The following is a 12,616-nucleotide window of genomic DNA, read 5'->3' as shown; positions in this document are numbered from 1 at the left end:
ATTCAAAGTCTCCTAATAGGGACTCATATGTACTAAATGTTGTAATAGACTCCTAATAGGATCCATTCTCTAATAAGGAATATTTATATTAGTACATCATCTTGTGGGCATCATTCCCATTGGGGTTTTCCCTCTGATCAAGGGTTTCCCTAGTTAACATGTCTGGTGTAATTGTTTATGTGCATCTTGTTATGGTTTTTGTTTACTTTAGTTAAATGGATAAGATTTTTTAAATTTGATAAATGTTTTAATTATTAGATAACTGATTCACCCTCCCCCCCTCTCAGTTATCTTGGTGGACTATTATTTCTAACAAATAAACCATTCATAACCTTCAAGTTCATCAACAACACTATAGCGGAGAGAAGAGTTGTTTGGTAGCCTTGGTATAGGGGCTTATATGCCTTCTCAAGTATAGGTATATCAAGACCATCTTCATCATCATTATCAGATGCACTAGTACCATCATCATGATCATCTTGATCAGTTGTGCCAATACCATATTGTTCAATCATGTCCTCTAGCACATTATCAGCTACGTCAATACCATCCTCTTCAATTGTGTTCTTTGCAGCAAGATCGTCTTCTTCCATGGGAGCGTTATCCTCAGCTTGGATATTCACACCTCCATGTTCCTCCAGTTGGAAATCTACTTTTACCAATCAACAAAAATAGCGCCCCCCTTCAATTTGACCATGTTGCCTACAATGACTCGGAGTTGTGTTAGAATTCTTCGATTCTTTAAGCCCACACATTTTTCAAGGACAATTACATTTATCAACTTTTCTTCAAAAATGAGACCACAATCTAGCAATTGTCTCTTTATTTTTTTCTAGGTTCATATTGTCAGGCATGGTCTTTCATCAGAGGTAAATATTCGAGCTATAAATATACAAAATGTAAACATACAAGCATTAGTAGTATCTTGTATATAATCAAAAATAAAAAAATATTACAAGATTTACAAATACACACACAAATCATGCTCACAAGATTAGGCCAACCAATTTGCACATTCCTTCCCAAATCTTCTTTCCTAATATTTTTCCTCCGCCATAATTTAGACTTAGTATTTTAATGTGATTAAGGTTTTTAAGTTCGTAATTGGTCAGAATGCAAAGTTGCAAAAAGTTTCTCGAGCAATTTTGCATTTTCCAAAAGTTGCATTTGACAACTTTGACAACTTTTTGGAAAACTAAACCACATTGCATTTTTTGGGGGGTTTACTTCGAATTTTTTTTGGGTTCATCCATACAAGAATATATTTTTTAAAATATATGTATATAGATGTACATAGATGCAACAAAAAATAAGCTCATACACCACTATGTTAATATTAAGGCAACATAGTAAAATATACCACCACGTCGATGTTTCAATTCAAAAACAATAATGTCAACATTAATAATCAGCCACCATTGATCAAATATCACCAAAAACCATGAAACAATTCATCATTTTGTTGTTGCAAACTAGAAGCACAAAAAGTAATGATATAGGCCTATTTAAGGCCAAGTTTGTGATTGTTTCCATATTGTAAGTTTCCCACATTAACTATTATATTGGACAAATTAATTATTATAAATCAAGAAACATATTTGCATTGTTATTATCTCAGTCAACACAAAATTTTAAAATCAAGTGACCAATTTTACCTTATTATCATCATCATCAAAAAGTCTTTTCGAATCTTAGCCATCCACTATTTGTAAGAATATTTTAATATGAGTTGCCCATTGAAATCTTAAAATCTATATAGTCATCCTTGATTTCTCATTTTTTCTAAGCACAATCATTTAATCTTTATGTGATCATACACCAAATTGGTATCATTAATTTTAGATCCAATATTACAACTTGAATAAGAGAAGGACAATTGTGAGCTATTTTCAATTTAATGTAATTGATTCCATGTGATTTATTGATTTCTTTGGATATGATTTGCTTTTTGTTCTTTATTATTTGAAGGTAGGTTTATGCATTGAATTGAGTTTTATGGTTGCTCACTTATTTAATGTAGTTTTAACCCCAGTTCATGATATTGATACTACTAAGACTACTATGATTCAATGAATCTTCAAGCCCTAAAAGACTGTACATTATGTATAATAACTAAGTTAATGATGTTGTTAGATTAGTGTGTAAATGAACACCAACGATGTTGTTATATTAGTGTATAAAGACTATACTTGGGAAAAATATTTTAGGTGGGGATTAGTGTATAAAGGAACACCAACACACACATGTTTCATGGATTATCATAAGGCTTGGGAATCTAGAGTTAACTAGTTGAGATCTAAGTTCATCAGTCCACACAATACTCGTATCATAACACAAGGTTGGGTGAGATGGATGATAAAAAATTACAAAAGACAAATAATAAACAATATATTATTCACTTTTGAGATCAAACATTACAAAAGACAAGCATTACACAATATATATTGTTCACTTTTGACATCAAACATTCCAAAAGACAAACATTACACAATATAGAAAATGAATCAAAATATTTTTTAAAAATTACAATGTAGAAAGTGAATTAAAAAAAGAAGTTGTACAGAATAAGGTCAATCATGATTTGTATTGTTTTTTGTGTCTTTTGGACGGAAACAAATTGTGGAGAATGATTTGGCTTCTTTTTTTCACTCAAGGTAGAATTTTGTTCAGTCAAATAGGAAATAGTTCCCCTATTATTGTGGAGAAGAAAAATTTGGTGAGAGAAACAAACATTGAATCCCTGTCATTGGACATCTTGGTGAGTTTCTCCCTTCCAGACTACCATCTTTTTCCTTTGGAAGTACTAATCATTAGTGTCGCTTCCAAAAGATTCATGCCTTATTTTTAGTACTTCTGTGCTCCCTCATTACAAGTCATTTATTTGAAGGCTCTGTTAATCCTTCTACATTAAATTATGTTCATACCTTTTTATTTTGTTTTGTTTTTCTTTTCTTTTATTGAATATGGACATTTGATTATTAGAGACTAGCTTATTAGGACCTAATATTGTTCTCCTCTATAATGGATGCATGAGAAATAACATATCAAAGGTATTCTGTAATTTATGTCTACTTCTGCATTTGTTTCTAGTATTTTAAGTATTTTTCATTCTACGAAATTTGTGTGCATTGAAACTAACCTTGTAACTCTAACTTTGTTTACAGGTCCAAAGTATTTGTAATTTTCATTATGATGAAGTCAAGACTCTCTACTTGTATCAAGAAAATTTAGAGAAGCAATAATTCCTCTTACTACTACACATTTCAAACATTTTCATTTTGTTCAAAAAATTTACTTGTAGGTCTGATATGATGTCAAGCAAGTTACAATTACTAGGAAGATGCACTTTGATTTTTGTACGCCAGTGCGTGTGCAAGCCAAAAAATGTAAAGTAAATTCTTTGATGCCCCATGAAAGCTCAGAAGATTATGCAAGGCGAATATCTTTTTGCTTTTGGCTTTTAATCCCTATCTGAGATGGACTATTGGTTATAAAGAGCATTCTTTCTAATGCTTTTATCACTTGCACAAATCTTCTAAAGGGTTAGAAAGTTTGTGTGATTCAATGCCTACAACACCTAATGCACCAAAGAAAGTGGGCAAATTTCAAAGGGGACGCATATCTTTTGGAGAGTTGAAGGAAATGCCTTCATTGTTGTTTTGTCCTAGCCCACCAGCCAAGTATGGCGATGAAAATTTATCAAACCAGAATCATTTTTTGAGGTCAAAGGGTAGTATTACAAACAGCGTTTTATTTGTTGAGGATGAGCTTTGCGATGCAGTGGCCCAAAACAAAGTTCAATTTTGTTTGTGCGTCTGCTTCATTTAACACATTAGAACTCTAGTTACATATGTATATAATATAGGATCAATCTCACTTCTTGTGAGTGATCCATGACATCCTTATCGTTCCTATACACATAGATAACAAGGGCACAACAAGCAAATGTTGATGGCTGCGATTACTCACCAGACAAATGTATGTGATGCAGTTGTTGCTCAATCCCTCCTCCCGCCCGCCCACGCGCTCTGGTGATGTGAAGAATGAGTTTCACTTTTCACTTTTTCATGGTTATAACCCGTGTTCGTCAAACTCTTGACACTAAATTTTATGCTTCGTTGAAATTTTGACCTTTTCGAGATCAAAAATAAAACATAAAATAAATTTTAGAAGCCAAAATGGCCTTTGGTTGTTAGTAGTGGTACAATGTAGTAGTGATCAGATGTCTTCAAAGACGAAGGTTTAGAAGGAACCTATACTGATCAGATGTCTTCAAAGATGAAGATTTAGAAGGAACCTATATTTAGACCATATGTAAAATGGTAATTGCATAAGATGAGTTTAGTAATGATCCCACTTCGAGCCAAATGTTCTAACCTCTCAACATGATGAAATTATTGTACCGCACTAAATTCATTCCATGGTAGGAAGGTGATTTGATCTGCTTAAATATTTTATGACAATTTGATATGGTGAAACTTGGCATTCAATATGTCTTATCATATGGAGAATTCGACACATAAACCCGACAGTTACCTCAGAAGAGTCTGATCAGCCTGACCCAACTGTCTAAAAGATCTCTACTTTGTCTTTAATGTATAATACCAAAGATTAAAGTCCAAATTCAAAGCTCCAATGAAGTGACAACACACCTGAGATGCTATTTAAGAATAGGACCTCCTAATTGTTGGGATAAGGTGACTCAGCCTTACCACGATTTATTGTTTTATTTGTGCTTTTTTGAAAAGTTGCTAAATGAAGTTGGATTCTTCCACAAGAAAAGACTTGGAATAGAAAAATAGAAAGCTTCTATTTTTGGGTGATTTATTCTCTTATGCTTTGTTTTAATGCAAGGGTTGTGCATAAGGAAGTTTCTAAAATAATTTCTAAATGCATTGAATGTAGACGCTTTAGAAACTATTTCCTCTTGTATGAAAACTCTATAAGTACAAAGCATTGTTGTAGAGAATTAAGAGAGAGGAGAAGTTATTTGCACAGGGTTATACTGCCAGATTTTCTCTAGAATAGAGTAAGATATAAATCTCTGTGTGAAGGCTGAAAATGTATTGTAACTTCTTGTTGAATAATCCATTAGCTTGATGGTTTAGAGGGTGGGGTTTTGACCTGGAAAGGTTTTCCCCATGTATATTTGTGTTCTCTATTTGTCTCATTCTTATAGTTCTATGATTGTAGAATAATAATCTGTATGTTGTAATGCTATTGTAGATTGATAAATTGCAATCACTTTCCTTTAAGGTTTTAACTGTGGGAAATCAACTATGTATGTTTCCTCTTTTATGGCATAGTAGTATGCACTTGTATTTGCTTATTAGAAGTTGTTCAAGGAACTATTGGATATTGGATGTGCAAACTGATCTCAGATGACTTTCTGGGGTGCTCTCATTTCCCTTCAATAATGTTTTAATACACTGTCTGATGAATTAAACTTTACATCATTTTTAAAGGTGCAATCACGGTGGTATAATTTGGGATTTTTAAATAAAGAACCATCAATATTGAAGGAAGTTGTTCGAAGGAAATTCCCTTTGAAATTGGGATCAAGCACCATATCAATTATAATGGGAAGCCCTCGTCTATGCATTCTGAAAGTCATATCAATTTATCCAAAATAATGGATAGATATATGTTTTCAAGAAATAGTTATGCCAAAAATTGAAAAAGTCATGAGAGATTATTTATTGGAAACCTTTTTCACAAGTGGGGGTGGTTGCTTTCTCCAAGTTCGTGTGGCTACAGGAAGTAGAATACTTTCTAAATGTAATTGTAGCAGGGACAAGAGAAGATGATACATTCTGAACCTTGTAGAACTTTTTTGAGTGCGGGGATAATATAATTGTATGGTTATTTTTATTATGTATTTGGAATAAAGATAGATATATCTTCAGATCTTGTGATGTGAGATTTGTTTTGTGATTGAAAATGATCTTGTAGTCACCTCAATCACATTCATGTTGTTGTCATACTTCTCCTATCAAGTGTATGAAATATTGTAATATCATATGGTTTTGTATGTATTCATATACATGAGAGCGAACTGTCAAAGTTTCCCTCGTGTTTCTCTATAGTAGAAAGAGATAATAGGGAGTCTGTAGGTTGCTTGGCTATTCATTTTCCAATTATCTAACCCGTGATCACATTTATTCCATGTTGATAGGTAAATGTTAGAAAGTCTTTCATGCCTTCATATTAAAGACATAACCCACATTTTATTCATTTTACATCAAATGAAGCGAGTTGTACCTTCAAATTAAAATTCAAAGAGTGTTAGTACATCTTATTGTGAACAGCTCAGCTGTTAGTTCAGTATGTCTTTGTGTTTTAGGTCTTTAAGGGTGATGTGAAGTTGTTTTCGAGAAGGAAAATTTGCCTACATAACCAAGGGATTGTTGGGTGATGCGATGCGCTCCCCTGCCCACAGGTTGTTAATTATGTGGTGTTCCATGTTCACTAACAGTCATGGCTTTTGGTGCAACGGCAAATGGGCCCTACAATTGGTATCAGAGCCTGGTTTTGGCCTGGTCATGGGTTCAAATCTCCCCGATGCCTTCTTGAACCGCATAAGCACCTAGTATGCACGTTGAGGGAAAGATTGTTGGGTGATGCGATGCGCTCCCCTACCCACAGGTGGTTAATTATGTGGTGTTCCATGTTCACTAACAGTCATGGCTTTTGGTGCAACGGCAAATGGGCCCTACAGGGGTCTTATTTGTAATCTCAATTCAGTTCATTGTATTCTTGAGAGGAATAAAATTTAATAAAAAAATTATATTGGTCTTCTCATGTTCTTGTGCTTTCCATTAGGCCCCTAGGTCTTGGGTGTGTATCTCCACAACCAAATTTTACCAATTTCACCTACTCCTAATATGAGTTGTTTGTAGCTTGTGTGGTTTGTTAACAGCCTGATCAATATTGTAAGTGTTATGTTAATGTATTGTGTAAAGTTGTAAATGGTATGCTTTCAACCTATGATTCATTGTCTTTGGTCACTTTGTTTGTAGATCAGCACCCTAGTTTGCTACTTTTATTAATAAAAAGGTAAAATTACAAAGAAGTAAATGTCAAAATATAGAACCAATGACATATGAAAAAGTATATTCTTGTGCATTTCAAACAATTCTTATAAAATAAAATATTGATCATAAGTTTGATCTTACAAACGCATTGACAATGCTACAAGGAGGTAACAACAATCAGTGGTTGTCAACATGAGTAGAGACCACACAAAGTCTAGATGGATCGAATCCTAACCTTACAAGGACTTATAAGAAGAGATGAAGTTTGATCCTTTAGATATGGTAAATTTCTAAGAAGAGATTAAGTTTGATCCTTTGAAAATCATAGACGACTCTAGACGATGCCAAAAGCTAGGTCAAAAGTAGCAGTTTCACTTTATATGCTCCAATGGAAAAAAGGGCAACTAGATGTATTACCTTGATGACCTTTGAAGAAATACTAAGCTTTATTCCTTTGAGATACATTTTAAAACTCATTATCCTCACTCAAGAAGCTATAAATTCCAACAAATAGGATAATACAAAGACTATGGCTATAATGTTAGGCATGTGCAAGGATTTTTTATGGAATTTCCCCTTTTAGGCTAGTTCAATCCTTCCATCACATGTTTTGTGAATTTTCCTTTCTAATTGTTTGGATAAACTCTGTGTTATGGTTAGTTCATGTAGCAAGTGAATTTGTTTAGTACCATCAGTATATTATGCCTTTACAATAATTATTGAAGTCCAGCATGAAGATATCCTCCACAAAGATATATATGCCTTTGGTGACAACATTGAGTTGGTTGAAACAGAGGCTATTCAAAACCACTTTTGTGAATAGTCTTACTTGTAAACCATGGCAATATATTCTTAGAGAACTCAACTAAATTGATGCAATCAATCAATCAATTGCATACCAAATATCAATTCTATGTCATACTAGGAGAATCAATAAAAGTCATAGTGAAAGTTAATGAAAAAAATAGGATGAAATTGTTCTCAGGTAATTATCTAGATAGTTTAATTGCAACTTAATCTTCTAAACATGATGCCTACTTTTTTAATGTTTTTGGTTGAGCTCTTCTTCCATATAGTTTTAGTATCTTCTTTTCTTCTTTGGTCGAGCTTCTCTCTCAATTTGTTTTGATAAGTTTTGTTAAAATCAGCATTGCAACTAGTCGAGCTCTACTTCATTTTGCCATGTCAATTAGATTCAAAAAGTTGAATCATCCTACAATATTTTAATTTTTATATCTAACAAATTTATTTTTGGTGTGTTATGCACTTAGTAAGTCATTTTCTTAGGTTCTAAACACACATGTTTTTAAAGTTTATTTAGAAACTAGATAAGAATATTCTTGTTTTCCATAGTTACTTTACGTTATTACTTTTCCACCTTAAATGGGTCTTCCATCTTTTGTGGACTTATCACTTTATCACTTTGTGATGTGAATATCAGGATTTAACTGTGTGATTTTGAGTCAAACTCGATGACCCATGTTTCATGAGTAGTGATTCAACATGAATCCATCTCTCATGAGAATAAATGGAACACTTAGCACTCATTGGATCTAGGTGATGCTCACAGGGGTGAAGCACCGAGACTTCCCGGGAGGTCACCCATCCCAGTACTACTCCAGCCTGAGCGCGCTTAACTACGGAGTTTCCTCCACAGTTAAACCCAAAGCTTGCAACCCCATTTGCAAGCTTTTCTACATTTCGAGGGTGATCCGGGAGGTCACCCATCCCAGTACTACTCCAGCCTGAGCGCGCTTAACTACGGAGTTTCCTCCACAGTTAAACCCAAAGCTTGCAACCCCATTTGCAAGCTTTTCTACTTTATCACTTTTCCACATTTCGAGGGTGATCTATATTTAATGGTCACGTTGCACAAACTTCTTTCCACATTAGAGGGGAATCCACCTTCAGTGGATGTGTGACATTTTCTCTTTTCTACCTTTGGTGGGTGATAGGTTGTATATTTATGCATCATGTCATAATCTTATACATTTCTATCTCATCTTGTCCTATTTAATCAAAGAGTCTCATTTGCAAGATCATTCCAATTGATTCAATTAAGTAAAATAAGTTAATTCAACTTATTTGACTACTACATTCTTGGTGTGAATGCATTTTATCCTTGTCATATCCATTCTCTCTTGTTATTGTTTTTAACATTAGGCCTTTGGATCTTAGATAGCTACCTTTATAGAAAATATTACACATTAATATAATTATCTCTGCTCTTTGCATTTTTTCAAAAAGAAAACTGGCAACTTTAACAAATTTGGATTTGATGATAAAAATTTAGGATGGATAAAGAAAATTGGCAAGCCATGGGTTTCACCATTGTTTCATAGTAACTCCACTAACTTTTTTAGAATATCATTAAGTTTGAGAAAAGGTTTACCTTTCTCACTGCACTTATAAATTTTATTTATTCAGCATCTCGATGTCCCAAACTGTTGAGATGGAAAAGAGACTCATCAAAATACCCATTTTCAAATGAAATTATCTTGTTAGGAAGATCTTCCTCTCAATTTTCTTGGGGATTTGTGCTTTCATTAATTCTTACTCCATTGCTACTTGGTGTTAGGTGAATACTACATATTTATCATTTCTAGAAAGTTAGTCTGAAAGATTGGCCCTACAAAATCCTTAGTTTTCTTAGAAATCATATTTTCTTTCAACTTGCCAAAAACACTTGGAGAAAATTCTTTGTGAAATCAAAGCTAAGACTAGAATGTGGGTTGATGCTCTTATGTTCCTAATATTTCTAGACAATTGGGTTTCTAGATGAACTTTAAATAAACCTTATTTTACTTGGAGCATCTAACTTCCTCTCATCTTTTGAATACTAAACATTGGTGGAAAACTCAATGCAAAATAAAATCTAAGATCAATTAGTGAGTTGATGTGTGGTTAAACCCTCTTGATTGATTCCACACTATAAATCTCATACTTTCTATTTTACACTTACATGATATGAGCATCACAAGTTCTCCAATGAGAAATACAAACAAAATGGAATGATTGAGCAAGAAAATTTTGTGGGGAGTAAGAATCGCGACAAAAGAAAAGAAATTTCATTTGATTAAGTAGGACCAAATCATCAAAAGAAAATACTTTGTTTGAGAGTCTTTGGTGTTGTCAAAAAGATTTTGCAAGAAAAATTCTTTGAAAAAAGATAAATGATAAAGACACATGTGCAAAGCTTTATGGAAAAAATATAAGTATGACATTTCTAGTTGTCGCCTTGATACCACTCTAACTGAGAAGAAAATATATATTTGGAGAAATATGAAAATGATATGTTAATAATATCTAACTAGCATCTTGGATGCTTGGAAAAGCTTCTAAAATATTTATTTTGAACAAAGCGAGCTTTAAGTATCCACCAAGCTAAAGGAGTGGTTCCTTGATTATTTTATTTTTTTTAAATCCTAACAAAGTCACGGCCTTCCAATCTATTCCTGAACTCAAATTTTCCCAAGACCTTAATATCTCTTAATACTTAGCACATTATTGACACTACCTTAGCTTCCACTTTAGAAAGTGGTTTCCTTTTGATTGTAATAGAGAAGGTGAGTCTTTTGGGAAGCATAAATAAATGTAGGCCTTAGCAAGGGTGCCACTAGAAGAAAACAAAGAAGTTAAAAGAATCAACAATATTCCAATATCAAAAACCTTATCCCTCACTAAATTTGTAGGGATTATTAACAAAAGAAACTTTCTCATCCTCAAGGATCACTCTATTCTCACCGAGGTTACTTATTCTATTGTTCAATTCTTGCTGAAAGAAACTAAATTCATCGACTTAGAAATCAACAAGGAAAATAAATAAAGTAAGGACTCATTTCTCTTACTATTCCATAAATTATTTTTTCTTTGAAGAGGCCTCAAGGATAAATCATATTTAGCAGGAGGTCTTATAATTATTTTGAACAGTTTGTTAACCTCGAGTGTGTTGTTGTGTTAGGTTCAAATATAAACAATTATATTCAAGCTCACAAAAAATTATTAGTTTAGGTCAAAGTGGAGGGAATAGAACACCCTCAAGTCTTTTGAGACTTTTAGATAAGTATAAAAAAAATTTATTAATTTTTGCATATTAACAAGAGTATTGAGCATTATACAACCACAAGGATCAAAGAGATCCACAACACATGAACAAAGGTATTGGCCACTACAAGTAAAGACTATTATCAACATACTAACAAAAATGTTAGTAGCCCTCCTATAATGTTTTCTTAGAAACACCTCGCCATAATAGGTTGCTTACACAACCAAAGGGCTACTACAAAACAAGAAGCAATTAGCACACATAGCACAAGAGTCGAGGCTAATAACATCACACAACCAAAGGGCTACTATAGAACAAGAAGCAATTAGCACACATCGTACAAGAGTGGGTCAAACTTACTAAGGGTTGATGAAATTTTGAAAGGCTCTCCAAGCCTTCATATTTGATCTTAGAATAGTGCCCAAAACCATCTGATAATAGACATCAACATCCCTCCAATAGAAAATCAACCCCCCATCCGCAAAACTCCTTTCCAGCTCCATTAGAGTAGAAAAAGAAGAGACCAATAGACTAGAGAGCCAACGGTGATTCCATCCTACATCCAAGAACCCACACAAAACAAAAGACCACATAATGCTACACTCATCCTCTTCACAAAGGAAGTTACCACCTCTATAGAGGACCTATCCACATCCATAGGAACTGTAAAAGAGGAAGAAGGAAACAAAATGAGCGACACCTTCACCATGACCATTAGAACATGCCCTATCTTAATAATGGTAGACTCCACCTTCATAGTAGGCTCATTGAGAAAAACCTAGAAACAAGGAGAGAAACCCACTCTCAACAAGAGAAAGCACAACCACAAGACCTAGATGATTCCTTAACTAAAAACAAACATAGACCACAATGAGCTCCTAAAAACTAACAACGAATACCTAGATATTAGAAGAAGAAGAAAATGTCCATTTTCCTTACCAACAAAAAATGTATAGTTAAAAAAAAATTGTAGCACTAGTAACTTTGACCACCTTCTAATCCTATGAGAAAATAATCATCAGAAACCAACATGGGCACCATCAAAAGGATCACAACAAAGAGAACACAACTTACAAATCCTAGTAAGTTGCAAAACTTAACCATGTGGTATCATCATAAAGGATCAACTTAACCCTTACAATCTGGGTGATGAGTGTATACTAAGACTGCATGTATCCTACAATTCAATGTGAACCACCAAAGCCCACAAACCCCACTACAACCACAAACAAAACAAGAAAAGCACCTATGTCACCTTAGGCACAACCAAGAAAGGGACATCCCAAGGACAGGATCCACTAAGAAGCCAACCAATGCAAAGAGATGAGTCAAGAACCCATAGAACCTTGGCCCTTACCAAAACCCCACACCAGTCATTGACCAAAGTTTGAGGAAGCTCCCCATAGAAGGCACCATATCAACATGGAAAGAATTGCATCAAACTCTACAGAAAAGGCCTCAATTTCCTCACCAAGTTAGTTGTGTTGGCTAAAGAGCCGGCATAGAATAAGTCATTAATGACTTTGCTTAAAGATGC

At 33.9% G+C, this 12,616-nt stretch overlaps 1 protein-coding gene across 1 annotated transcript; it reads right to left on the bottom strand.

Moving 5' to 3' along the window:
* Positions 1-225: 225 nt before the first annotated feature.
* Positions 226-4,027, bottom strand: LOC149573121 (uncharacterized). Its single transcript, XM_089812117.1, has 2 exons — positions 3,970-4,027; positions 226-702 (listed from the first exon to the last, which is right to left on the bottom strand). The coding sequence occupies exon 2, from the start codon at positions 591-593 to the stop codon at positions 288-290; it is 306 nt and encodes a 101-aa protein (XP_089668243.1). The 5' UTR covers positions 594-702; positions 3,970-4,027; the 3' UTR covers positions 226-287.
* Between the last annotated feature and the right edge of the window lie 8,589 nt (positions 4,028-12,616).

Source organism: Cupressus sempervirens, chromosome 2 (assembly GCF_028749045.1).
Source record: "Cupressus sempervirens isolate cs-2001-9-10 chromosome 2, ASM2874904v1, whole genome shotgun sequence".
NCBI classification, from domain to species: Eukaryota; Viridiplantae; Streptophyta; class Pinopsida; order Cupressales; family Cupressaceae; genus Cupressus; species Cupressus sempervirens.
Note: the sequence above shows the minus strand (reverse complement) of the source record. Positions and strands in the feature narration are given on the sequence as shown.